Source organism: Eulemur rufifrons, chromosome 3 (assembly GCF_041146395.1).
Source record: "Eulemur rufifrons isolate Redbay chromosome 3, OSU_ERuf_1, whole genome shotgun sequence".
Lineage (NCBI taxonomy): Eukaryota > Metazoa > Chordata > Mammalia > Primates > Lemuridae > Eulemur > Eulemur rufifrons.
In genome coordinates, this window is record NC_090985.1 from 24,310,890 (window position 1) to 24,337,249 (window position 26,360).

Consider the following 26,360-nt stretch of genomic DNA (forward strand, 5'->3'; position numbering starts at 1 on the left):
CTGAACCCCACCAATCGATGCCAGGCTGGGCGGGGCTCGCCGGCGCACGCGCAGCGGCGCTGCCGGAAGCGGCTGTCGGGGTTCGAGCCGGCGTGCGGCTGGCATGGCGGGTGTGCGGGGCTTTGGGTCCTTGGAGGCGACGGCGGGCCGCGGCATGAAGCGGCGGCCGGAGCCTGAGCAGGAGCCGGAGCCACAGCTGGAGGAGGTGACCGCGGGGCGGCGGGGGCGCGTCCGGCCGAGGCCCCGACGTGCACGTGGCGGGCGGTAGCGCGGGGCGAGAGGGGAGGCGGGGAGGGCGGGGGCGCGTCCGCAGTGCTGGCGTAGCTGTGGGGCCCTAGGCTGAGAGGACCTCCTGTACCGGGGAGCCGCGGCGCGGGAGCTGGTCTAGGGATGTCGGAGGGAGCGGGCGTGGGGCGGGGGCAGCCCTCACCGCAGCCTCTCGAGCCCCTTGCGTTGTGCATCTTGCCATCGGGAGGATCGGGGTTTGCACCTTCACTTAATACTTAACCTCTTCGTGCACGCCCTATTTGCATTATTATGCTCATGGTTGGATATGAGAATAAGAAAACCTGAATAGAACTCAGTGACTGCTGCGTTTGTTATATCAGAACTCATTGCTGCTCTACTCGTAATGCCCAGCTTAGCCGTTGGTGGTTGTGGGGGCGTCATCAAATCTGGGCAGAAGGCATGCACAGTCAAGTGGGTTGTTGAAGCAGTCCCTTTGTTTTGTGAAATGCACTCCTGTTGCTCGCCCACTGCCCTCTGCCAGCAGGCAGCTCTGGGCGCCAGGTTCTGCTACTTCCACCCTTTGGCTAAATACTCATCAGGAGTCAGTTGTTTTTGTGCCCAAACCATTTATGCCGTTTCTACTTGCTATTAGAATTGTGTGGCCAACTGAATGTTGGCGCTCCATCACCAGGGGGGTATACGTGAGAATCACTTCTGTGAAAACTCAGTTGAATGCTATGGCATAGCTGGTAAATACAGTCTGTCTTCTTGGGTGAGTCTTACAAACTATTAGAAGACAGTAAAGGCTAGACTTCACACTCACTCCTATTCTACTTTTTTTCTTTTTTTTGAGACAGGGTCTTTCTATGACACCCAGGCTGGTGTGCAGTGGCATGGTCATTGCTCATTGTCACCTCAAACTCCTGGCCTCAAGCAATGCTTCCACTTTGGCCTCCTGAGTGAATGGGACTACAGGCATGAGCTACCACGCCCAGCTTTCTAGTTCCACTTTTTAAAAACCGGTGATGGGACCTATCTGCTGTATGTTGTGTCATGTAGCTAGGCATGGAGTGGTCTCCAGTCATCAGGGCTCTGCTCAGAGAAAGCTGTGTCCTGCTCCAAGGCAGGAGTGATTAGGATTGTACTTGTGTATAAGTGAAACATGCATTGTTTTTATTACTTTTCAACCAGCCTTTTCAATTTGCTGATTAACTGTTGGTTCCAATCTCATTAGATAAGGAGGCTGCTTCTTCAGGTGGTAAAAGCCCTGCAGGGCTTGTGGTCCTCTTCTGGCCACCAGCTCCTCCTCCAGTTAGTGCCCTCACAGTTCTTGGGGGCACTGGATGCCAGAGTAGGCTGTGGAGAAGTTTAGTTGGCAGTGGAAAGCAAGTTTTTAATGCAGTGGAAATTGAGCTCTAAAAGGGGGATGTTGTCCTTGAAAAGTCCCTTTTTTGTGAGATGCTAGGAATTAAAATGTACATGCTAGAGGCAGGCAGCCATGCTGCCTGTGGAAGTAGGTGCAGAAGGCTCAGGCTGGGTGGATGGTTCGCTAGAGGTGGAGACTTGGGGCTGGAGGGTGGGGCCTTGGAGGCTGGCTGTACAGAGCTACTGGTCAGTGCCTGGAGTGGATGGTGGGGCCTGCTTCTTGCAGCAGTCAGCTCGTGGTGTCTCTGTAGGCAAGCCTGCGAGGGCGGCAGACACCAACCCAGTGTTTCCTTGCAGCCCTCTCTCTGCAGCTCTGCTCCCAGCCCTGGAGACAGCACGGATTCTGGCCTTTCTGACAGTGAAGAGAGTGTATTCTCAGGCCTGGAAGATTCTGGCAGTGACAGTAACGAGGACGATGACCATGAAGACATCGAGGGCCACGGCGGGTCAGAGAAGACCACTGGGGACCAGGCGCAGGTGGGTGAGCAAGGAGCCTCCCTAGTGGGCTTGCCCCTCTGGGCTCCATGAGGGGCTGCAGTAAGCTGCATTCTCCATAGTTCCCTCGGGAACTCCAAGGCCCATGTCCCTTGTTCACTGCACCTGGGGCACACTGGGCTCTGGAGCTCTGGTTTTCATCCGCAGTTGTGTGTACCTTTCAAGGGAACTGAAAATCCCCATGTGTAAGCCTTTTCTCCTCAAGTGATTCTTGTATTGCTTATCTGTGGGACACCGAGCCACCCTTCCAGCCTTGCTGCGGGCTGGGTTTCCTCCAGCAGGGTCCAAGATGGGGACTGGACTCCCTGTGGGTGCTGGGCTAAGGACCCAAGCAAGCTGCATATGGTACCTCTGGAGTCAAGCCCCACTGACCTAACAGGGCCTCAGGAGCCCAAGTGCCCACAGGTGGAGTATTGTGCATTGTACCGTTGCAGTGATGGTGGAGTGCACCCTGCTCTTAAGGGTGGTCAGTGGAAGAAAAGTCTCATTTAACTAAAATACAGCATTTGTTATTCGAATGTTCTGGAAATAGTTTTTAATGATTTACACTTCCAGTGGCTTTGGCATTCTGAAAATTATGACCTTGACTAGTACAGAAGCCTGCTCCCATGATGGAAACCAAAAGCCATGGCTTGTTCAGTTTGTGCTGGTTGCGTTGGATGGCTTTGTTTTTTTTTTTTTTTTTGAGACAGAGTCTCACTCTGTTGCCCAGGCTAGAGTGAGTGCCGTGGCGTCAGCCTAGCTCACAGCAACCTCAAACTCCTGAGCTCAAGCGATCCTCCTGTCTCAGCCTCCCAAGTAGCTGGGACTACAGGCATGCACCACCATGCCCGGCTAATTTTTTCTATATATATTTTTAGCTGTCCATATAATTTCTTTCTATTTTTAGTAGAGATGGGGTCTCGCTCTTGCTCAGGCTGGTCTCGAACTCCTGAGCTCAAACGATCCACCCACCTTGGCCTCCCAGAGTGCTAGGATTACAGGCGTGAGCCACCGCGCCCAGCCTGGATGGCTTTGTTTACTAGGAAAAAAAGAATTTTTTTAAGAGACATTATCTCTCTCCATGTCACCCAGGCTGATCTTGAACACCTGGGTTCAAGTGATCTTCCCTTCTCAGCCTTTCGAATAGCTGGAAGTTATAGGTGTGTACCACTGAGCCCAGCTAGGAAGAAAAAACTTAAAATCAGATTTAAACTTTCTGCTTATTCAGGCTTTAATTATAATTCTGGCATGCACAGAGAGAAAATGATGTGCTAAGTCTGTTGACTGTGGTTTGCAACTATTTTCCCCTTCTTCTTAAGGTTTTAAAATTATAAAATACAACTTCCTTGAAAAAAACTTAGAGCCAGATATGGTGGCACATGCCTGTAATCCCAGCTACTTGGGAGGCTGAGGCAGGAGGATCGCTAAACTCCAGCAGTTTGAGGTTGCAGTGAGCTGTGATGATGCCACTGTAATCTAGCCCAAGCAGCAGAGCGAGACTGTCTCAAAAAAAAGAGGAAAGTTAAGGATTTACACATTTAAGTACTTGAAGTTTTCCTTTTATTAAATTCTTTGAAATAGATAAATGTACAGGTATCTCAGAGGTACAGCAGGATGTGTCCTGGTGGAAGGCACTGTCTTCTCTGGGCTTGTCTTTAGAGACCCTGAGCTCCAGGCCTTCTGAGCTGTTGAGCATGTGCAGCTCCAGCTCGTTCTCTGCGGGGGTTTCTGTAACTGGACATAGCTGGCTGCCCAGCACAGGATGTTCCTGTAGCACCTCTCTGGTCTGTTTGCTCCGCTGTGCAGCAAGGCCTGAGGCTGCAGCCTCAGTGAGAGATGGTGAATAACCACCTGCCCCACAGGGTGGGCTCTGGGAGTTGCCAGCCTCTGACTGCATGGCACTGGGAGGTGGTCCTCTGGTTCCCTGCACCACTCCTGCTGCCCAGCTGCCCGCTCAGCTTTGGCGCTCACATCTTCGTGTCTGTTCTGTGCTTTAGCACATTTGGCCCCTGCTGGATTATTTTCAGTTCTGAAGTGTGGTCCTCATTACTGGATTTAAATTCTTGCAGGCCAGGGGAGTGAATTGAAGAGGTGAGGGTGCCGTTGACTCCTTAGGAAGTCTTTCCTGCCCCCTTTTCCCACCTGTTCCTCAGAAGCCATCAGACACCTTGGGCTGACTGAGCTGGGCACTTCCCTCCCATCTGCACCCCTTGTGGGATCATGCAAGTCCTTTGCCATCATGTGGCCTTGTTGGTGGAAACTCAGCCTGCAGGACAGTCCCTGCTTCTCGAATATTCTCGTGGCTTCCCTGAGCATGGCTACACAAGGCATCCAGGATGCCCCTCTGACAGCCCTGCCACACTCGGGGTTGGTAGCTCCAGGTTAGGCCCATTTCTTTGTCATCCCAAAGCCAGCCCAGGGCTCATTATGCCCATAACCCTGGCATCCTCCAACCTCTCGGGCCCCGCCAGCCGTCCTCACCCCTAGTCAGGGGTTGTCATGTGTCACATCATCTGGAGGTCTCTGCCCCAGATGTTCCTGCTACTGGGTATGGGTCCTCAATCCAAGAGCCCCTCCACTGAGCAGCTTCTAGAAGTAGCCCCCCCTTAGTGGTAGGAACTCATGCCAACAGTGACTTACCAGCCTCTGGCCCTATCTCTGTGAGGTGTCCCAGCTCTTTCCTTGGAAGCCTGGGATTCTGTGGCCCTGACACGGCATGAGCACCTGTGTGGTCTTGCACATAGTCAGGGGCCATAGTGAGCTGCTTTGTGAGTGATGGTACCGTCTGCCTGGGAACCCACTGGAGAATAAGATGACTTTTCTGTGATGAGAGAACAGCCTGATTGTTACTTCCCCACGCCCACTGCCCTCTCTTCTTGGGTGTGTCTCCTACGTGGGGTGCTGGTGACCGCCAAGCAGTGGGTTTTCTGCTAATTTCTCTTCAGCCATGTGCTCCTATTTGTCTACTTGACCATCACCCCAATTTTCTCCACATTCCGTTGGCAAGTCGCGTCCCCTGTTAGCTGTCTTAAGGCTTCCACTGCTTCTTGCCAAGGATGAGGGGCAGCCACCTCTCTTCTGGGCCTCTGGGTCTCGTGTGTCTGAAGAACAGTCTGGTGACTGTCAGATCAGACTGGAGCAGTGGCGGCATCGCATGTGGCATCAGGCTGTGTGCTCCCCAGACCTTGTTGCCTGCAGCATTACACCTGGCCCAGACGATGCAGTGAGGTAGGCGCTGTGGCATTTGCAGAAAGCCTGTCCCTGCTGCTGTTCTGGCAGTCCCGTGCTGGTGGGTCATTTCATGGAGCCTTGTCCCATAAGTCTGGGTTCCAGGCGTTTGCCTCAAGCCACCTCAGACTGACTAGGGCATCCTGCCGAAAGCATCGCACAGGTGAGGACTGGCACAGAGGGCCCAGCAAGCTCTCTGGAGGCTGCCGTGGGTGTGTGCCTGGAGGCAAAAAACCCACAGGGAGAGGATGAATTTTGGGCTCCTGTGTGTGCATTTCTTCTAGGCCTGTCGGGCAGGCGCTGGCCCAGGTGCTTAGGGCCACTCTGGGCAAACGTGCCCCCACCAGGCGAGAATGCACTTGCCTCCAATGCCAGCCAGGCACTTCCCTCTCACTTCCCGCTTCCCTTGGGCCTTTTGTATTTCTCCGTGTGCACCGCTTTCTTTTTAAGGGGTGTGTAGAATCACGTGATGTTGGTTTGAGCAGGTAAATGTGCACATGGTGTCGTGGGGATGCTAGAGGACTTTCCTGTTCCTCTGTCCAGACAACTTCTGTTTCCAGTTCTAAAGTCTCTAAGACATTCTTTGCACATCCAAGCGTGTGTGCATATACAGTTTTCGAATTGTGGTTTCTTAGCGGAAAGGGGAGCACACCTCAGGTCTCAGGATGTTTTCCCTGCTTTTGAGTCTGTTGCTCTCTGAGCACACAGCCGCTCATTGCAGGTGGGCTGTGGTCCCCCTCCCCAGTTCCAGTGGTGGATACTTGCAGTCATTTGCTATTATAAATGGTGCTACGGTAATAACATTGTTTATGCTGCTTCTCACATATGTGAGCAATTCTTGGGATAAGATAACTTCTGGGAAGAATTTGCAAGCCAAAGGGTAAATGCATTTTTAATTGTGAAAGGCATCCTGAGTGTCCCCTGGAGGTCATGCCATTCTGGGCAGCCACACCTGAGATGGAGCCTTCTCCCAAGCTGAGGTCCTACATGGTGAAACTTCATCTTTTCTTCATTAAGAATGAGGCATCTTTTCCTTTGTTTCTATGAGAACTGTTTCAGCTAAATCCCTATGCATTTGAAATGCCCTTTTCATCACTGTTTATGTTCCCTTCCCGTGGGTCATGGGTGTGCCTGGGTCCTGTGACCTGCCCTCCTGCCATGGGCCCCTGCCCAGCCTGGCCTGCACTTCCCACCTGTGTCCCTGCCCTTGAGCTCATGGCTGAGGTAGACGCCCAGGAAGTGCCTTGGTGGTCCTCCCCTGGGTGCAGCTGCCCCTATCATGGGCCCTTCTAGTCCTCATGGGGAGGGAGGAGATGTCTCATCAGTTCTCTTTTCAATCTCTTTTCTTAGAACTTCCTTTTAACCCTTTTTTCCCTAAGTCTCAGTTTACTGCTCCAATCCCAGAAACACTCTGTCTTTTTCCCTTGATCAGATTGACCGCCTGTCTACTTAGCATCTCGTGTCCTCACATGGATCTGCATGTGGGGCCAGGAAAACTAGCTTCGTTTTGGTCTGAGGCCCCTGGACCAGGAGCCCTTGGCTGTTTTCTCTGTTTGTGTCAGTTATGTGTCACTGTGCAGCAAATTACCCCAAACCCAGTGCCTTCCAACAACAGGCACTCACTCTCACTGTTTCTGGGGATTGGGAGCCCTGGTGTCTTGCAAGGTATGCTCAGGGTGGTAGCAGGGGAGGGGCTTCCCTTCCAAACTCCCTCACCTGGCTGTTGGCAGGAGGATCTCAGAGCTGCAGAAGAGCACGATGTGTTCTGGGGCCGATGAGTAGGTGGGAATAAGAGCTGGCAAAGGAGGGGCCAGCTGCTGGGTCTCCCTCTTCCCTACCCCAAGGGTCTGGGCCCTACATAAACCCAAAGCCACAACAAAAGCCCATGGCTGCAGGCGGGCTACCACCAAAGCTAGGGGGTCCTACTGTGAACATGCTGGGCCCTGAGTCACCTTCCTCTTCTTGAGAAACAAGGGATATTTTTTACTTTGTGTTGTCTCTGGCCTTTACAGTCCCCGCTGGTGTATTTTCTGTTAAAAGTGTGTGGGTTTCCCATGCATCAGTTTATAAGTCTCTCCTGTTAGATGAGCCACATGCATGGGGCCCTCCTGTGCGGGGCTTCCTGCAGCTGGTGTGGGCTGTGCCCTGGGGGGCGTAACAGCCCCCTTGTCCAGCGTGGAGGGTCTGTGGTGCAGCACTGCATTCTCTAGCCTCCTTTGTGTGTAAGGTCTTTGTGTCACCAGCCACACTCTGATCTTTGCCCTGAGGTGTCAGGGACACGCACGTGCATGGCTGTGGCTGCTTCCCTTCTGCCTTCCAAGTCTCTAGTGGAATCCTCTTGTGGGCAGCCCTGACCCAAAAACCACAGGGAAGGTAGTGCTGGGAGCAGTGTTCTGGCCCGGCTGACACAGTGGCCATACCTGTCTGCTCACAGGAAGAGACAGGTGCCCTCGCTGTCACATGCCCAGTTGGTGGTGGCATTAGGACATGGCCAGGTTGGGCCAGATGCTGGGCAGGGAGGAGCTCGCTCAGTGTTTTGGGCTCACATACATTCCGCCCTGGGGCTGGGCAGAGATGTGCCTGTTCCCCGAGGTCCAGAGGCCCCCCAGGTTCATGGATGGGAGTGGTCCTTCCTCCCGGCCTGTTGCCAGCCCCCAGTGCAGTCCCTCTCCCAGCTGGTCAGCACCGCCTCCCATACAAGCCCCACCTGGGTGCATGGGGCAGCTCCCTGTCTGCTGATGGGTCCTTCAGTCCTGCTCTGCCTCCGTCTGGGTTGCTGTCCCTGGGTTGCTGGTCTTTGCTGTTCCTGTGGTGTCGCTGGGCTTTTCCTTTACCTATACCCCGACTCTAGCCAATTGGCTTCTGTCGGTTGTGGCAAGAGGCTGTGTTGCTGCCTGCGTCCGTGGGGGCTGCCTTTCCTGCCCTGAGGTCTGGGTCTCCTCACCTGGGGCTCTTTCAGGGCAGCGCTGGACAGGGTTGAGCCTGTCCTCGTGGTGCTGGGGGCCTGGGGGCTGTGTGGATCTGGGCAGACCCCCCCCTCCCCCCGCATCTGCACCACTGCTGGGCGAGGGCGCTGGGAGTGTTCATGGGCTTACATTCCATTTGGCTATTTTGGGGGGTATTTTTTCCTAATTTTTAAATTAAAAATGTATTTTCAATGCCCCAAAGCATCTGCCTCCAAAATTTGAAGTGATGGGGCTTTCTCAGGTCACCCAGTTCCCAGAGCTGAGCTGCTTGGCCCTCCTGCTCTTAGGGAGCACAGGGTGGGCTCCGGCACTGCTGCCCTCTGGTGGACGCTGTCTGCCTCGTAGCCATCACGTCCTCTCGCAGACACACCTGGAGCCCTGGGTGCCTGTCTGTGTCTGGCTCCTCCTGCCCCTACACAGCTGTGTGGGTGGCCTGTCTGCACCCACAGGGCAGCAGGGGGCACACAGTGTGGATGGCAAGTAGGCATCACCTGCCAGGACCTCGTGCCTGTGGCCTTGGCTCGGAAGTTGAGGGTCATGGGATGCAGTGACCGGTGCAGTGCCCTGGCTGGGACCCCTGAGGCACATGCTGCAGAGCATGCTGTGTGTATGGAACAAATAGCAGCTTGGTGTCACCTTGGTGCTGGCCCCGGAGCTGCCTGGCTCAGGGCCTGGGGGCAGGTGTGGGGGTCGGTGCACCTAGGCAGAGGCAGGGCCTAAGGCTGACCCCCCTGCTCCCAGCCCTGGTCACCTCAGCCACTGCCCCGTGCTACCAGGCAGTGTGACCTGCTTCCAGCGAGCAGTAGGGGAGATGGGGGCGGAGGATGTGGAAACTGAATCTTTCCTTGTTCCTGGCCTGGAGAAAAACTTAGTCTCCCATTTCTCTTTATATTGAGGGAAAAAACAGGCGGGAGGAGGAGCAGGCTCTGCAAGCCTTTGGCTCCTGCCCGGGCAGGAGGGCGTGGGGCTCTGGGCGGGGGTTGCGCTCTGGGGTTCCTGCTCCCCCCGGGGTGAGAGGTGGGCCTGTTTTCCCCATCAGTCCTGGTTCCACCAGTAAACCCGATCTGGTTGGAGCCATCCATGCCTCCTCAGTTGTGGGGCGGGGGGGGGGGGGGGGGGGGGGGGGGCGGGGCGGTAAGAATCTGTTTTCCAGGTTGTGTTGTGAATTCTCAGTGGCCCACTCCCTGACCTGGGGGGCTGGGGTCGGCCTGGGGCCGTGGATGTGCTAGGTGGGAGGGGACTGGGGGCCTGCGGGGGCCACAGGCATTCTGAAGGTTCAGGGCACCACTCTGGGCCCTTGGCTGGCTGGGCTGAGCCAGACAGGCCTTTCCTCCACCCCGGCGCTGGTGAGGCCGCCTTGGGGTCTTACCCTGAGGCATGGCCTGGGTGTGTACCACCTGCCCTGCCCATACCACTATCCGGGTGACGCTGCTGGCTCTGGGCCTGCCGTGGGTCTGTCAGACCAGGAGCCCTGCAGCAGCTTTGATGGTGACAGGAGTTAAGGGAAGTGGCTGGGGGGGTTGGGGGATCCTGCTGCTCTAGGTGCCTTCACCTTTTCCAGCGCGGCACCAAATGTCAGTACCTCCCTGGGCTGCCAGGGGGCCCATGGGGAGGCTGGTGAGCCTGGCGCTTGCAGAGGGGCAGTGTCTGGGCAGGGCCTGCAGTGGTGATCGCCAGCTACACAGGCCCTGAGGCACACGTGGAGCTGGGGTGTCCCGGGGGGGCTGTGGGGGCCTCAGCCTTGGGGAGAGCAGTTCTTCTGAAGTGCTTCACCAGAGATGAAGCTGCGGTCCCTGGGCCTGGGACATACCCAAGGTCAAAGGGCATCCCATGCCCCCTGACGTAACCATTCTTCCCTCTCTCTGCAGGCTGGCCCCCCTTACCCGAGGACAGAGGTGGTGAGAGCACAGAGTGGGGATGAGTATGCTGAGGACAGCTCTGACGAGGAGGTGAGCCGGGCTCAGGCACTCTCCGTGCGGGGTGGGAGGCCCTCTGCCAGGGTGGGGTGGTGGCCAGGAGCCCCCTAGCTGAGGTGTTGGGCCTTCCCAAAGGTGGGCTGTGCTGCTTGGGGGCAGAGAGGGGTCGGGGCCATGGTGAGGCCTGAGTGGGCGTCCTGGCTTGGGGCCCTGTTCCACGTCTGGAAGAGTGATTTCGGGGTCTGGGACACATGACTGAAGCAGTATGTGTGGGTCATTGCGCGTGCCAGGGAAGGGAGGCTGGGTGTGGCTCCATGGCCCCTGTGCCTTTGTCTGGGCCCTGGCCCTATGGACTGGTCTCCACAGATCCTGATGTGTCTGTAGGTGGCGTGCTCTGGGTCACTGTGTGCTCCTTGGGGGTGTCATGAGCAGACTAAGGCTCCCATCTGTGGGTGGGCCTCTAGCCTCCGGCAGGGGATGGGCCTCTCCTGGTGTCTTGGTTGGCTCTTTCCCCTGGTGTCCCCAAGCAGTGGCTGATGTGGGATAGGCCACCGCCTTCAGGCCTCTGAATTCCAGGAGCACTTACTCAGGATGGACAGCAAAATTTGGTGGTTTCTCTCAAGGAGCTTACAGTCTGAAGGGGAAAAGTGTGGCGCTGGGCCAGGGTGTCGCTGGTTTCTCTGGGAGCCACGGTGCCTAGAGGCCGAGGTAGACTGTGTCCAGGTGTCACAGTTGGGCTCTGGGGGCTGCCCTCAATTTGGAAGTGGCTGGAAGGTCTCAGCCCAGAGGCAGTGGGGTCACCCGCCTGTCCCTTCCCTGGTGTGGCCCCTGTGCCGTGCACCCCTGGTGGGAGCGAGAGCCTCCTCTGGGCCTTGGGGGACTGCAGGGGGTGGGAAGGCTTTGGTGTGAGGCCTGCAGGGATGGGGCCCTTGCTTCCCGAAGGAGCTCTTCCTGCCTGCCTGTCAGGGGCTGTCCCCAGGGCCTGGGGGAGACACGCGCTCCCTCCCTGCTCAGGTTCCCCCCCTCATGCTCTCTTGGCAGTGGCTGCTTGGCTGCCCGCCCGATCCGGTCTCTGCTGCGCGTTCGGAGAACAGAGACAAAACAAAATAAATTGGTTTCCTGGCCGTAGCAGCGGCTCACTCAGCGAAGGGGGGCCACGCAGCGCGGCCCCTGCCTGTCTCCCCTCCCCCTCCCAGGGGCTCTGGCTGTCGGCAGCCACATCCTGTCGGCTACTTTTTTATATTTGGTATTTTGAGAAATCGATGATGATTGTAAGTGGAGTGCAGAGGCCGGGGGAAGGGGCCCTGGATGAACGTGGCTGACGGCAGGGCTAGCCTGACCTGCCCACAGAACTCCGCCGGGCCTGTCCCTTGCCACTGCTGTGCCACTGCTGGCCTCAGGGTGGGCAGCCCCCTACTGTGCCGGGAGGAAGCGGCTGGGCCACGGGGGCTGCTTCCTCTGTGATGACTATCCCAGATGTGGTCTGAGTGACAGCCCAGGAGCTGAGATGCCGCCTGGCCTTACTCCTGCCAGCATAGCCGGCCAGCGGCTCGAGGGGGCGGCAGAGCTCAGCTTTCAGGAGCCCAGCCAGGCCTGGACAGATGTGTCCCTTCCAGAGAAGTCTGTGTGCGTGGGGGGCGCCCAGAGGTTGTGTCCGTCTGGGCCTCTGCACCCTTGGGGCAGAGTGAGGTTGGCTGAGGGGAGTGGTTTGGGCCCACAGGTGGTCAGGGAGGAGGCTTGGGCAGCCTCCCAGCAAGTGCTGAGCCAAGGGTCTAGGTTGGGAGAGGAGGGCTGGGTCCTCTTTGAGCTTCCTGTCCCCGTTCCTGACAGCGGCACATCTCTCTGGGGGGTGTGCACACAGGGCAGCCCCTCCCAGGCAGAGGCCCTCTCTGTGGCTGTGGCCTGTTTGGCTGGTGCCTATGAGGGGCCGCAACCTGCTGTCAGGGCAGCCCCTGCCTGGACCTCCATTGGTTGGCTCCTTCTCCCAGCAGTGTCCTTGGAGTTGGCCGGTGGTGCTGGGACCCTGGTGCTCCTCTTTGGCCCATCAGAGGCACTCAACAGAGCTGGCTGGGTGGCCGAGCCACTGTCAGGCCCTCGAGCCTCGATGTCAGGTCCTTGAGGGCTCTGGGCCAGGGCCCTGGCAGCAGGCAGGAGGGCCCTGCTGGAGGCAAGTGCCACCAGCCCCCACCTGCCTCCCTTCCTGGGCCTCTTCCCTGCCCACCCCCAGGTCTGGGTCCAGGGCCTGGTCTGGGGACTGTGGAGCTTCTGTGCCCTCGGACTGCTGGCCTCCACTGGGGCCCCACTTTGGGGGTTCCCCTCCCCTGGACAGTTCCCTAACCCTGGCCCACCCTTGGCGGGAGAGCTGCTTCCATTCACCATTCACGTGGTCTCCTCCTACCCTCCCGGGAGTGAGGCTGAGGGAGGTGGGGGTGGAGCCCCTGATTGAGCTGCTGCGCCTGGCAGGGGTCCTGGCCGCCATGGAGTGGGGGGAGCCCCCAGGAGCCAGCTAAGCTGCGGCCGCCCCGCCCCCGCACGGCCACCTCACCCCTCTCCCACCGCGCCTGAGCCTGGAGCTTCACAGACGTGATCTCATCCAGCCGCCGGGACCCCCAGGGAGGGGGGCGGGGTGGAGGGGCGGGGCGAGGGGGCCCTGCGGCCTTTGCAAAGGCAGCCCCCCTCTTGGTGTCAAGCAGCTGGGAGAAACTGAGGCTGGGCATGGCCCAGCGGCGGAACTGCCTGTCTGCCTGCCCTTCCCCTCGCCTGCCCAGCAGGCCTGTGGCCAGGGTGAAGGGTTCAGGGCACTGAGAACTCTGCTTACAGGGAGAAGCCAGGAGGAGCTGTCCTCCTCGCTTGTCTCTACCCTGTCCCTGGGGCGCTGGGCCTGGGCCCATCCCCTATGGACCGCTGTTGGGTCGGGGCAGAGGTAGGCGTGGGGGCTGCAGCCCTGACTGCTCCCTTGGGATGGGTCCATCTGCATCCAGAGCCCGCCATCTCCTCTGCTCTCTCGCCAAACGCCATTAATGGCTTCTCCCAGCTACTGAACCGGCAGCTGCCTACAGTGCTGGCGGCCTCCTGCTCCTCCGGGGCCGCCCCCACCCGCCCGCCCGCGTCTTGGCCCTGCGCACTCAGTCTTGCGTCCTTGCGTCCTGGCAGCCAGCGCCTCTCGGCTCAGGTTTCCCAGCAGCGAGTGAGCAGCTGGCCCTCCCCGCTTGGTTTGTGGAGGGCGCCCCAGGCCTGCAGACTGCCCTGGCCTCCCTGGCGGCCATCTGCCCTGCCGAGCCCATGCCTGCCTCCGAATGTGCTCAGACTGGCCCTCCCAGTTCTTGTCCTTCCCCTGTGTGCCTGGGCCAGCCCTCCAGGGAGGGGCGCCCCCGCCAACGTGCTCTGCTGACCCCACCCCCTCTCCAGTGGTCATAGGACATGGTGGGCATGTGCTGTGGTCCCTGCTGGGTGCCCCTTGACCAGAGAAACCCCACCCCCTGGCCCAAGAGCCACCCTTTGCATAGGATTGGGAGAGAAGATTCCCCTTGGGAAGGGGGGGGGTCAGGCAGAAGGGGTAGGTGGTGGAAGTCAGCTGGTCCCTATGAGGGGTCTCTCGGGGCCTGGGAATCTGGCAGTAGTGGCTGGGAAGGGGTGGGGGGGGTCAGCCCTCCAGAGCCCCTTCCTGCCTCTTGTTGGGGCATGCGGGGGTGGGGTGGGCTTTGGGCCTGCTTTGGCGCCCACTCAGGGCCAGTTTCCTTGGCAGTGGGAACCCTGGGTGAGTGGTGGGAGGGTGCTGGGACAGGGGTTATTGAGGGAGGTTTGCCAAGGGGCTGACCAGGGGCAGTGTCTGGAGGTCAGGTTCTGTGGGGCATAGTGGGCAGAGGGTGCTGGCTGGGGTAGGGGCATAGCAGGAAGCTGGCTGCAGGGGCTGGGGTGGGCTTGTGTTCCAAGGTCAGGCTGTGCTGATGGGGGCAGGAGTCCCAGATGCATATGGGCTGTGTTTGGGGTTAAGTAGGTGGCACCTTGGCACCCCCCACCTTGAAGCTGCAGCTCTGTCTCTGTGTAGCATGGCTCAGAACAGGCCTTTGCCACTCAGGTGAAATTGGGTTGACTCGGGGTGAACAGTGAATGTGGAACTCATGTCTGAGCCCAAGCCCCCAACCCCAGCATTCCGACAGGCGTTCTGGGAGCTGCCGCTCTGTTGGACCCTGGACCAGGCAGGCTGGGGTCTGGGGCAGCCTCCAGGCAAGGGGTGCTCTCTCTCCACCCCGCAGCCTGGGGCTGGCAGGAGGCCGGGCTGTGGGCCTGGCCAGCTTCTTGAGGGACAGACACACAGATGGTGGGCGCAGAGAGGGAGGTGAGGGCTGGGCTAGGGGCTCCTCCGCCTGGCTCTGCCCCTGTTGGGGTCCCCGCAGCTGGTTTGGACTTCGGGGCAAGAAGGTGAAGCCCAAGCAGGACCTGGCTTTTTCCCTCTGGTCTGCCAAGGATTCTGGCTCCAGCTCCAGGGCTCAGCACCCTGCTGGAACTTTCTGTGGGGTCCGATGCAGCAGGTGAGCCTGGTATAAGCAGCTGCTCCCAAACCCCCACCCCACCCTGGCTGCCCTCAGCACTTAGAGATAAAACTCCGGGAGGGAGGAGGAGGAGGAGGAGGAGGAGTTGTCGGCACAGGAAGGCCATGTCACTCTGAGACAGGCGGCCATCGCGTGCGGGGGAGTGTAGTGAGTGCTGAACACTACCCGCATTGTAATCGGAGAGGGGCCGGGGGAAGAGAGAGACTGAGCGAGGGCGGCTGACCCCACGCTCCCGGGGGACAGGTGGGAGAGGCGGAACGAGGAGAGAGTGAAGGATTCCAGAGGTGGGCTGGCTTCCTCTCTTGCAGACAGACACGGGAGGGCGGCGGGCAGCGGGCCAGCCGCGTACCTGCAGTTCCAATCTGTGGTCCTGACAGCTGCAGCCACTTTGGGGAGGGGGAGGGGAGGGGGCTCATCGAGGGCGGAAAAACCCCAGCCGTCACATCAGCCGGCTGCTGGCTGCTGCCTGTGTCCGGTGCGGTCTGGGCATGGGGGCCCCCAGGAAAGCACTGACCCTGGGTCTGCGTGTGCCCTTGGCCAGGCAGCCTGGGCTCTCAGAGTGCCTGACCTAGAGGGTCACATGTGTTTCCTGGCAGCCCGCAGGTGCTGAGCAGGGCGGGACGGCTGGCCTGTGGGCGCAGGCGGCCTGGTGATGAATCATGTGGTGCCCTGTTCCCGGGCTGGGGACAGGGAGCTGACAGCTGAGGGTGAGCGGAGCATTTCCAGCCCAGCTCAGCTCGCAGGGGCGGCTGCTGGCCCAGGGTGCGGGTGCGGGTGCGGGTGTGGGTGGGCCCCCCTTCTTTCCCAGCTGCCTCTGTGGGGCACGTGATAGGAGCCCTGAGTCTGTCCCGCAGCTCCTGGCACAGTGGAGGGTGAGGCCAGCACTCTGGGATGGAAGCCAGGGGCTGTGGTGGGCAGGGAGCACCTGCCACCCATTGGCTGTGAGTAGCTGTGTGGACTCGAGTGGGGCACAGGGCTGTGGTTCAGCCCACGCCACCCCCGGTCTGGTTTAGATTTCTGGAGCAGTGGAGGGTGACGGAGCGTTCCCCTGCCCCTCCCCTCCTGCTGGTTGGCGGGCCAGGCCCTGGGCTGCTGCTACCGGTGCAGCGCAGGGAGCGGCTGGGCCGGCTGCCCAGGCCTGAGGCTGGCCAAGCTGCAGCCGCAGTCGGAGTCAGGCCCCGCATGGAGGGTTTGGCCAGCGCGTGCCGCACCCCAACCCGCTGGGCCCTGGGGATCCTCTTGGCTCCAAGGTCTCTGTTCTGTTCCCCGGCCCCTTTCATCTGGTTGCATTCGACACCCCAGACTTGGGCCCTTATCTAGTGGGCTCCGACCTTCCTCTTGCTGTGTCCCTGTGCCCTACCCAGACCCTCGTGCCTAGGCTCATGCCTGCCACCTGCTCCAGTCTTTGCCTCCTCTCCACGCTGGGTCCCCAAGCCACGCGGTACCCGTTGGTGCCTCACTGAGTCCCTGACACCTGCCTGCTCAGGCCAGCAGCCCCCACCAAAGAGCGAAGGGCGCCTCTCCCCTGCACTCTTTGGTTTGCTTTGTGGGAACTTCCAGTGTCTGATTTCAAAGGGCACATCCCTTGGTTTGTCCCCAGTGCTGGCTGGGCCATTCTGACCACTGAGGTGGGTGCTCACCCAGCCACCCATCCTCTTGTGATGCCTGTGGGTGAGGCCACAGACCCTCCCTGCAGAACCACACCCGGTGTCCAGTGGGCTGAGGGCAGCCAGCTTGGGGACTCTGGGGGCTGTGATTGTCCAGGGCAGGGTGCCCCTGCCGGGTCGTGCCCCTGGGCCCACCTGACTTCTTACAGTGGCCTCTTTGACTGAGAGGGCGGCTGGGCAGGTGATGCGAGGAGAGAAGCCCAAGAGGGGAAGGGGCTGCCTCAGCTCCTAGCTGCACCCCTACATCCCCCCAGGGTCTGGTGTCTTAGGTGGGCGGGGACTTCTGTAGTGACCAAGTTTGTCCTCGCCTCCCCTCCTTCTGGCCAGCTGTAGGCTCCTGCAGGATTAAGGAGAGGAAATTTGGGGTTGGGTTTCCCTCTGAACGAAACCTGCCGTTGTGACTTTTTATCCTGTTATATTTCTATCAGATTGGACACAGCCCCCTCTAGCCCCTAATGGCTATGGCTTTGAGAATTTCCTCCAGAATTACACCACCACTTCCTGCCCCGCTGTTCCCTGGAGCCCATCCGTGCAGGGGTGGGGGCAGCTCTGGCCCTGCCCTGTGCAGATGCCCACGTGGGCCTCAGCACCTGGTCCCCCACAGGGGCCCGGGGGCTCAGTGCCTGTGCTGAGGGCTGCAAGTGCTTGGAGCTGGGGTCTGAGGAGGGGCCTGGGACCGGCCAGCCACCCTGCTGCCCGCACCTGGCGCCCTCGGCTATTCCCTGCCCAGCCGGAAGTCAGGCTGCTGCTGGGGTTTGTTTGGGGGGTGGCCGCACAGAGCCGCCTGCCTTTCTTCTCTGCTATGCCCACCTAGCTCACACCACTAAACCATAATTGTCACCTGCAGGATTTAATGGCCAGCCAGCTGTGAGGGGAGCATGGTGGGGGCCTACGTCAGCCTCCTCACAGTGGGTGGGGTCTTGGGGAGTTGGGTGGGGTGTGGTGGTGGAAGGACTGCTGGCGTCCTCCTTCTAGCATGGGCATTGCTTCCATGGGCCGTGCAGAGCTGGGGGGCAAGGGAGAGGTGCCTCTGTCCAGTTAGTGTGTAGAGGCAGGGGAGTGGGATGACCCTGGTATGCAGTGGGCCCACAGCCCTTACTGGGGGCCTGGGTGGGTACTTCGGGTGCACTTAGATGTCTACTTCCTGGGGCTCTGTGGACAAAGGCTATGGTGTCGCCTGCCCACAGCCGAATGGCCTAGGCCAGCTGTTCCCTTCTTGCCCCTGGCTGCCTGGCAGGCCTGTAGGCGGGGTAAGGTGGCTCTGCTGCTGCCCACCCATCCCCTGCTGTCGGGGTGGGGGGGGGTTTGTCCTTCCCTGCCCTCCCCCAGCCTCACCCCAAAGCCCCCACAGGAGCTCTGGGTGGGCAAGCCCAGCCTGTCTCCTCACACTGCCTCCCTCCACAAGGGACGGCCCCAAGTCCTGGCGGGTGGGGGGTCTTCCCAGAGAACTGGGGCACCCTGGCCACTGGGGTGGGAGTGTAGGCTCAGGGTAGGGTGAATTCCCAACCTTCCAAGAGGTCAATCTGCCTCCATATTTGGAAGATAATGTTTTGTTTTTAATTATACAAAATTTCCAGACTTTATATTATCATATAAAAGACACAAGATGCCAACACATAGCGACCGGAAGAAAACCCAGGCAGGAAGCCAGCATGGAAAGTTCCAGTGGGTCCGGGCAGGTGCTGGGGCCACCTCAGAGTCCTGCTGCCGCCTGTCCGTCCATGGGCCCTGCTCACAGCCTGGCAGGGCTGGCCTGGCGGGCACGCTCATGGAAGGCCTTGCCTGAGTCAGGTCCGAGGTGGGGGCTCTCTGTGGCTCACCCAGGGGCATCCACCTCCCCCAGCAGCATGTGCCTCCTGGTAGCTGTGGGCCCACTCCTAACTTCGAATCGCCGTCTTTCTGTCGCGGTCCTTGCTCTGCAGAGGGGAGGGAGTAGTGTGAGGGCCGAGACCCAGAGACCTGGTGCCACCCCCAGCTGCTTGGGCCTTTGCATTCCCCACCGGGTGCTGTCCCTAGTGGCCGGTACAGAGGCACCCCCTTCCCAACTCGCCCCAGCTTCCCCTGTACATTTTGGGGAGGGGAGCACACTGCTGCACAGCAGAAATTGTAAAATTAAATTTCCCAGATGTTCAGGCCCCAGGAGCTCGCGCGTGCTGTCTGGAGAGGAAATGGGGATTGGGAAAAGCCCTGCCGTATTTTCTCCCTGCTCACCCTGCTTTTCCGGTGCCACCAAGCACAGCAGGGGCTGTAAATCACAGCTGGCCAGCATCTCCTGCGGTGTGGCCTTTGCCCCCCAGCCTGTGCCTTCGTGCCCACGCCTCAGGCAGCCCCACAGGCCCTGGGGCAGAGCAGGTGCCCAGCCAGCCTTAGGCGAGTGGTGGGCTGCAGGGGCTGTAAGGGTAACACGGACCCCAGAGGTGCCTCCTTTCCTGCCTTGCTGCCCCCCAGTCCCCTTCCCATGGTAGGGGGGAGGTGGGGTTCAACCAATATCCCACTTCCTGAACTCGTTTCACTTCACACTCAACCTGCTGAAAAGCGAAGCCTGAAGCAACCCTGGTCCAATTCTCCAGCTTCTCCCAGGTTAGCGTCTGCCCTGCCTTCCCCTAGACCCCCTTTTAGCCCCTACCCCTTGCCCCGCATTTGGGGGTGCCTCTGGACCCTGGAGGGAGGGCCCTGGAGGAGGCCTAGCCCTCCTGGCCACAGCCTGTATGCACTCCTCCCTGCCTCGGCCAGGCTTGGGTTGCAGGTGTCCCTGGTTGCCCTGGCAGATCCTGCCCGCGGCCGTGCTCACCAACTTTCTCTGGTTGCTGAGGCAGAAGGTGCAGATCTGTTTGGGCTGGGCGTTCTCGCCGTCGCGTGCCGGGGCTGGGGCCGGGGGCGGTGGCGGCGGCGGGGGGCTGCCTGTGCGTGCCCCATGGAAGAAGGCGGGCCCTGAGTGGCACGGCTGCCCGTCGCCGCAAGCCTCGCCCACCAGCAGCACGTTGCCCAGGTGCGAGATGTAGCTGGAGGCCAGGCGCAGCGTCTCGATCTTGGAGAGCTTGCGGTCAGCCGGCTCGGTGGGGATGAGTGTGCGCAACGCCGTGAAGGCCGTGTTCACGCTGTTGGTGCGGTCCCGCTCACGCGCGTTTGCCGTGTGCCGCTGCCGGGGCTCACGGCCCGGCCGGCCCCCCAACCCTGGCCCGCCGCCCCCGGCCCGCCGGCCCCCAGCCCTCCGCCGGGCGCCCTGGAGGCCGCAGCGCGCGGCGTGCACGCGGCAGGGTTTCTCGTCGGAGCCAGAGCTCTCGCTGCCGCGGTCCTCATCCTCCGACAGCGGGCTCACCTCGGGGTACAGGTAGCGGCCCGGCGGCGCCGAGCGCAGCATGGCGAAGGACATGGACCGGCGGGGGCGCGGTGTCAGCTCCGCCGCGCGCCACTCATGCCGCCTCCTGCGGCCGCCGCGGGCCTCGCGGGCCGCCCGGGGCCGGGGCGAGGCGCGGGGTCTAGGTTGCGCCCCGCGGTGGCGGCTGCCGGGCGCCGCGCGCACATGTGCGTCCGGGCTGGAGCGGGGCCCCGGGCTGCGCCTTTATAGAGCAGCCCGGCCCCGCCCCTGCGCCGCCCCGCCCCCTCCCGCCGGAGGCTCCGTGGAGCCCCGGGGCCTCAGCCTTCCCGGGCTTCTGCCTCCCTGGGCCCCTGCCTGCTCCCTCTCCCCCTACCCTTCTCCCTTCTCTGAGTACCTGTGCCTCCCCCTGGTCCCTGCCTCCTCGGTCTGTCTTCCTGGGCCCTCTGTCTCCCCACTCTGCACTCCCCCTATCCCTCTGTCCCTTCCACCCCCTCTGCCTTCCCCAGCCATGCTCAGGAGCAGGTCCTTGGAGCATCTCTTCATCTTGGGGGATGCAGAGGAAGTGGGAGCTCCCTTCTGTACGGCAAGTCAAGCCCCCAAGACTACAGTGGCTGCCACTGGTTCTCAGCAAGTGGGAAGGGGCTCCAGCAGGACCCACAGCCCTGCTTTTTTCTCTGGCATACATAAGCACATTAACCCAGCTGCTCTGGCCCGGGAGCCTGACCGCGCCCTGTCTGTCTCGCCCTCCGGTGTGCACTTGGGTCTGTCTGCCAGGCTGTGTGCCCCGGCCCCAGTGCTAGTGTGAGCCAGCCCCGCCCGTCTGTCCTGCACCTGCCCCTCCAGGCCTGGCACAAGCTGTGCTTTCTGCTAGATCCTCCATCACTCTTCTCAGCTCACTCTTGTTCTGTGGCTTCAGAGAAACTGCCCCCATAGCCCCATTGCCTGCTGTGTGCATCCTGTGGGCCTCCTCGACCATGCCTGGGGACCAGGCATGCTTGGATAAGACCTAGTTCCTCCCCCCTCCCAGAGTGCCCAGGTCCCTCAGGAAACAGACACACACTCCTGTCCATCCAATTTGGGGGTGCCCATGTTGTCTTGGGGTGCTGGAGGCCCCGCTTCCCCATGGAGAGGAAAAGGACATTCTCAGCAGTGGGCAGGGCACTGGGGGAGCCTGAGGGTGGACCTGCTGGGAGGGGCATGAGTGAGCAGGTACAGAGGGGCAGAGCCTAAGGGGTCCTGTCCCACTGGCAGTGGGGAGCTCCCATCTGTGCTCATCCTGTCTGCCCTCCCCCCGTGGCTACTGTTGCAGGAAGCGGCGCCTGGGCAGCAGTCCCCAGGCTGGAAGGAGTGAGGGTGGTGGCTGGCAGGGGCTGCAACCAGGAATGTGTGTCCAGGAATGTGGCCGCTCTGCCTGCCCTAGGGAGGGGCAGGGGAAGGGGGTCCTTGGCCAGCCACAGGGCAGAGTGCAGTGACTTCTGCCTCCCATGGGGTGGGTCAGATGGGGTCTTCCCCTCACCCCTGCCCACCTCTGCCTTAGGCCCCTGCCAGGGGAGGGAGCCCGGTGGGCGATGAGGTCATCGCTGTCTGTGGCTGCCCAGAGCCCTGGCCAAGGAATCCAATGGGGGGGGGGGGCTGGGGTTGGCACCGCTTCAGTGGAAAATGTGAAGGTGCAGCTCGGGCGCCTCCAAGGGTGGGGGGGGGCAGTGCCGGCCGCCGTGCCACGTCAGACCCCAGGGCCAGGGAAAGGGCATGTGTGGGGGTCGCTTGGCCTCGGGGTGATCGAGGCTAGTGCCTACACTCCGCCTGTCCCCTCATCTGCACCTCCTGGGTGGCCTGGAGGGATGTGCATGGTGGGGCTGAGTGCTGATGTGGTGGCCGTGGCTGTAGGACATCCGGAACACGGTGGGCAATGTGCCCCTGGAGTGGTATGAGGACTTCCCCCACGTGGGCTACGACCTGGACGGCAGGCGCATCTACAAGCCCCTGCGGACCCGGGATGAGCTGGACCAATTTCTGGACAAGATGGATGACCCTGACTACTGGTGAGGGGCTGCGGGCAGGGCCTGCAGTGGGTGGGGCTGTGGGGCTGGAGCCAGGCTCTGACTGACTTACTGGCCCCCAGGCGTACTGTGCAGGACCGGATGACTGGGCGTGACCTGAGGCTGACTGACCAGCAGGTGGCCCTGGTGCGGAGGCTGCAGAGGGGCCAGTTTGGGGACGAGAGCTTTGATCCATATGAGGTAGGCAGCAATCTTGGCTCTGGGGGTCTTGAGATCCAAGTAGGGTCCTGGCCCACATTCCTGTGTCTGCCCTCCCAGCCAGCTGTGGACTTCTTCAGTGGGGACATCATGATTCACCCGGTGACCAACCGCCCAGCCGACAAGCGCAGCTTCATCCCATCCCTAGTGGAGAAGGAGAAGGTGGGAGCATCCCTGCCCCCCAGGGTACGGGCCCTGTGCTGCCAACCCTGACTCAGGCCATCTGTGCAGGTCTCTCGCATGGTGCATGCCATCAAGATGGGCTGGATTCAGCCCCGCCGGCCCCGAGACCCTACCCCCAGCTTCTATGACCTGTGGGCCCAGGAGGACCCCCACGCTGTGCTGGGGCGCCACAAGATGCACGTACCTGCCCCTAAGCTGGCCCTGCCTGGCCATGCCGAGTCCTACAATCCACCTCCCGAATTCCTGCTCAGCGAGAAGGAGGTGGGCTTGCACCGGGCGGGGGTCTGGCCCCTGGCCCGGTGCTCCTGGCTCACCCCTCTTTCCATAGCGCTCGGCGTGGGAGCAGGAGGAGCCAGGTGAGAGGAAGCCCAGCTTCCTGCCACAACGGTTCCCGAGCCTGCGGGCCGTGCCTGCATATAGCCGCTTCATCCAGGAGCGCTTTGAGCGTTGCCTTGATCTGTACCTGTGCCCACGACAGCGCAAGATGAGGGTGTGTGGGGGTGGCTCGCCAGGGGAGGGGGGGAGGGGGGGAGGGGGGGAGGGGGGGGTGGGGTGGGTGGGATGGGGGAAGGGCAGGGGTGAACAGGTGCTCTCCTGCCTTAGGTGAACGTGGACCCCGAAGATCTCATCCCCAGACTGCCGCGGCCGCGGGACCTGCAGCCCTTCCCCACGTGCCAAGCCCTGGTAAGTGGGGCGTGGGGGGCACATATCCTTGGACATCCGTCTCCTCACTGCCGCCGCCTCTGCAGGTCTACAGGGGCCACAGTGACCTCGTCCGCTGCCTGAGCGTCTCCCCAGGGGGCCAGTGGTTGGCTTCAGGTGGGCCTGAGGTGGGTAGCCCTGGGTTGGGGGCCAGTAGGGGGAGCAGGTCCCCAGAGCCTTCTCTGCTGTGTCCAGGCTCAGATGACGGCTCCTTGCGGCTATGGGAGGTGGTCACTGCCCGCTGTGTGAGGATTATGCCTGTGGGGGGCGTGGTGAGGAGTGTCGCCTGGAACCCCAACCCCACCGTCTGCCTGGTGGCCGCAGCTGTGTAAGTGTGGGGCTAGGGGCCTCGGGTGTGGGGGATGTGGGGTGGTGCATGTGCTGAGGGCTGCGTCTGGCCCTGGCCCGCAGGGAGGATGCAGTGCTGCTGCTGAATCCTGCCCTGGGGGACCGGCTGGTGGTGGGCAGCACGGACCAGCTGCTGAGTGCCTTCGAGCTGCCCCAGGAGCCCACCCTGCAGCCCACCCGCTGGCTGGAGGCCTCAGAGGAGGAGCGCCAGGGCGGCCTGCGGCTGCGCATCTGCCATGGCAAGGTGCGTGAGGGGGCTGGGGGATGTGTAGGGGCTGGCCTGGATCAGCCAACCAGCCAGCCGTGTTCTCCTGCAGCCAGTAATGCAGGTGACCTGGCACGGGCGTGGGGACTACTTCGCTGCAGTGCTGGCCACCCCAGGCCACACCCAGGTGCTGATCCACCAGCTGAGCCGGCGCCGCAGCCAGACCCCGTTCCGCCGCAGCCACGGACAGGTGCAGCGTGTAGCTTTTCACCCTTCCCGGCCCTTCCTGCTTGTGGCCTCCCAGCGCAGTGTCCGCCTTTACCACCTGCTGCGCCAGGAGCTCACCAAGAAGCTGATGCCCAACTGCAAGTGGGTGTCCAGCCTGGCCGTGCATCCTGCAGGTGAGCCTGTGTGGGACATACACCCTGCGGGTGAGCGTGTGGGGACACCCTGCTCACTGCCTCTGGCCACCTAGGTGACAACATCATCTGTGGGAGCTATGACAGCAAGCTGGTATGGTTCGATCTGGATCTCTCTACCAAGCCGTATAAGGTGCTGAGGTAAGGTGAGGTGGGCTGTGGATGTGGCCAGTTGGGTCCCTCCCTCCAGCCCGACCCTGCCTCCAATCCGGCCTCCCTGCAGACACCACAAGAAGGCCTTGCGGGCTGTGGCCTTCCACCCCCAGTACCCACTCTTTGCATCTGGCTCAGACGACGGCAGTGTCATTGTCTGCCACGGCATGGTGTACAAGTGAGTGCTGACCTGCCTAACCCCTCCCTAGGACAGCTGTGTCCGCCTGTGTCCTGAGCCCTCCTCTTCCCCACAGCGACCTGCTGCAGAACCCGCTGCTGGTGCCTGTCAAGGTGCTGAAGGGGCACGCACTGACCCGAGACCTGGGCGTGCTGGATGTTGCCTTCCACCCCTCTCAGCCATGGATCTTCTCCTCAGGGGCTGACGGGACCATCCGTCTCTTCAGCTAGTGGCCTGCCCTGCCTCTTGGTGGCCGCAGCTGAGGCATGTGGGTCTGGGGGGCTGGGTGTACTTAGGATCTTCAATAGAGGCTTTGCTGCCTGTGGCCTGGTGCTCCTGCCTCCTTGAATTGGGGTTCCTGCTTGGCCTTCACCTCGCTCAATTTTCCAAAGTTGAGGTGGGAGGGAACACACCCAGGCAAGGGCACCCTCCTGGCCAGTCCCCAAAGGAAACGCCACATCATTGTACCCATCACTCGCTGAGGTGCGGGTGGCTTTATTGGGAAATAGGTGGGGTCACATGGGTGCCTGGCCTGCAGCGCTTCTCTCACTGAGGGCTCAGGTTTGATCCCTGGCAGTGCCAGGCCTGTCCCACCCTGCTTCTAGGCAGGGGGTCCCCGGGAGGCCCCATCTGAGCAGGTTCAGGTGGTGCAGGCCCACCCGGGGGGGATTGCTTGTGGGGGGCGCGCTGGCTAGAGCTTCACGCGAACTTCACCAGGCGGCCCAGGGCCTCGGCAGCCTTTGCTCGCACCACAGGGGCTGGGTCTTTCAGCAGCAGCTGGAGAGCTGGGGGCAGAGGGTGTGACTGCCAGGGGGGCGCTGGGAGCTCCCGAGCCCGCCCCCCAACACTGTGCCTGGGGGGCCATGACCTCGGCACACCCCCAGCTGCTTGTGGGCCACCCTCTCCTAACAGACAGGCCTCTGCTGAGAGGGCTCAGGAGCCGACGGAAAGATAGTTTTTCCTTTTTTAGTGTTTTTTAAGCTCTTTTGGAACAGTTAAGAAGTTTCCGTGAATTACTAGAGACGATGAGGTCACCAGTGACAGGGAAAGAAATCCAGGAAAATCACTTAGTCCCTGCGGGTGCCCACAGGGTCAGCAGGGCCCCAGCGAGTTGGGGGCCCTTGGCGGGGGGGGGGACAGGGGGCTCACCCATAAGGAGCTGCTCCAGGTCCACCTGGGGCTGATGTCTGAGCTCCGAGTGCAGCACCAGGAACCCTGTGGGATGGGGGTAGGGTGAGGGTTAGGAGGGTGGGATGGGGGGGTTGGGGTTGGGAACAGTGCTTACCCGTGAACATGGGGGCGGCAGCACGGATGTCCTCCCAGCTGCTCTTGAAGTAGAACAGGTTGGTGCTGACCAGGCGACCCAGCAGGTCTGGGAAGTGCCGCATCTATGGGCAGCTTAGGTCAGCCCAGCCCTTGCTGGTCCCCTGCCCCCTGTCCCCTGCCCCCCCCACCCTGCCCTCACCAGGTGCTTGCAGGTGGTATTGAGGAACTCGCCAAAGTGCAGGCCCCGCCCTTCCTGCAGGTGCTTCTGGAAGGTGGCTGACAGCTCCTCACACTCCAGGTTGGGGCCACACATGCGCAGGGCAAACCTGCAGGCCTGCAGGGCACAGAGCTGAGGCCCAGCCCATGGAGGCTGCCCACCCCCATCCCCACCAGCTACTCACACTGGCCACAGGGGCCTGAGGGTCCTGCAGGTGCAGCAGCAGGGGTGCCAGCCCGCTGACGACCTGCTCCAGGAAGACGTCTTCACAGTCTCCGTGGCAGGCCTCGTTCAGGTGCCCAAAAAGGCGAATGGACGCCGTCCGGACCTCCATTTTCTCCTAGGGGGCAGGTATCACCTTACAGACTGTAACCCACTCCACCTGCCTCATGTCATAGATGGTGACACTCGGGCCAGGAGGGGCCAGGGACCTGGCAGTGGTGACAGAAAGGCTGGCAAGACAAACTCCTCAGGGTGGGGGTTGTCAGGCATTGGCACTCGGGTCTGCTCTGAGAGGGCCTGGCAGCAGTAGGGAATTGGCCAGGGGCGGCCTGGGGGCTGTGACAGCCCTGAGGCTGGCACGGGGTCTGGCCGGAGTCCCTCACCAGGGGTGCAGAGTGTTGGGGCTTTTGTGTCCCTGACCCCAGCCCAG

General features: G+C 61.2%; 3 protein-coding genes across 11 annotated transcripts in view; 1 reads left to right on the forward strand and 2 right to left on the reverse strand.

The window, feature by feature from the left end:
• The first annotated feature begins 82 nt into the window (after nucleotides 1-82).
• Nucleotides 83-24,544, forward strand: BOP1 (BOP1 ribosomal biogenesis factor). The gene is made up of 16 exons (XM_069466778.1): nucleotides 83-205; nucleotides 1,951-2,130; nucleotides 10,193-10,273; nucleotides 21,667-21,821; nucleotides 21,902-22,019; nucleotides 22,098-22,199; nucleotides 22,269-22,481; nucleotides 22,549-22,710; nucleotides 22,824-22,904; nucleotides 22,970-23,039; nucleotides 23,118-23,250; nucleotides 23,334-23,514; nucleotides 23,588-23,876; nucleotides 23,951-24,035; nucleotides 24,118-24,225; nucleotides 24,302-24,544. The coding sequence occupies exons 1-16, from the start codon at nucleotides 104-106 to the stop codon at nucleotides 24,453-24,455; spliced, it is 2,214 nt and encodes a 737-aa protein (XP_069322879.1). The 5' UTR covers nucleotides 83-103; the 3' UTR covers nucleotides 24,456-24,544.
• On the reverse strand, nucleotides 17,995-19,996 carry SCX (scleraxis bHLH transcription factor). Its single transcript, XM_069465872.1, has 2 exons — nucleotides 19,252-19,996; nucleotides 17,995-18,376 (listed from the first exon to the last, which is right to left on the reverse strand). Exons 1-2 carry the CDS (start codon nucleotides 19,831-19,833, stop codon nucleotides 18,338-18,340), a joined length of 621 nt encoding a protein of 206 aa, XP_069321973.1. The 5' UTR covers nucleotides 19,834-19,996; the 3' UTR covers nucleotides 17,995-18,337.
• A 169-nt stretch (nucleotides 24,545-24,713) lies between the features above and the next one.
• MROH1 (maestro heat like repeat family member 1) overlaps nucleotides 24,714-26,360 on the reverse strand; it is a 64,533-nt gene continuing 62,886 nt past the window's right edge. For 7 of the 9 annotated variants that reach the window (XM_069466760.1, XM_069466753.1, XM_069466757.1 and 4 more), the window contains 4 exons: nucleotides 25,893-26,048; nucleotides 25,691-25,825; nucleotides 25,375-25,613; nucleotides 24,714-25,010 (listed from right to left, as the gene is read on the reverse strand). In XM_069466760.1, coding sequence (XP_069322861.1) covers nucleotides 24,917-25,010; nucleotides 25,375-25,613; nucleotides 25,691-25,825; nucleotides 25,893-26,048 — 624 coding nt within the window. In that variant the 3' untranslated portion in view covers nucleotides 24,714-24,916. The remainder of the gene's footprint in view (nucleotides 25,011-25,374; nucleotides 25,614-25,690; nucleotides 25,826-25,892; nucleotides 26,049-26,360) is intronic. The other 2 variants (XM_069466761.1, XM_069466759.1) reach the window with 1 other exon arrangement.

Bases quoted from the DNA above. Each gene is read 5' to 3' on its own strand.
- BOP1 (XM_069466778.1), top strand. From the start codon at position 104: ATGGCGGGTGTGCGGGGCTTTGGGTCCTTGGAGGCGACGGCGGGCCGC. The intron at 2,131-10,192 runs GTGGGTGAGCAA...CTCTCTCTGCAG, and splicing joins CCACTGGGGACCAGGCGCAG to GCTGGCCCCCCTTACCCGAG. The intron at 23,251-23,333 runs GTAAGTGTGGGG...CCTGGCCCGCAG, and splicing joins TGCCTGGTGGCCGCAGCTGT to GGAGGATGCAGTGCTGCTGC.
- SCX (XM_069465872.1), bottom strand. From the start codon at position 19,833: ATGTCCTTCGCCATGCTGCGCTCGGCGCCGCCGGGCCGCTACCTGTAC. The intron at 18,377-19,251 runs GTGAGCACGGCC...TCCCCTCTGCAG, and splicing joins TCAGCAACCAGAGAAAGTTG to AGCAAGGACCGCGACAGAAA.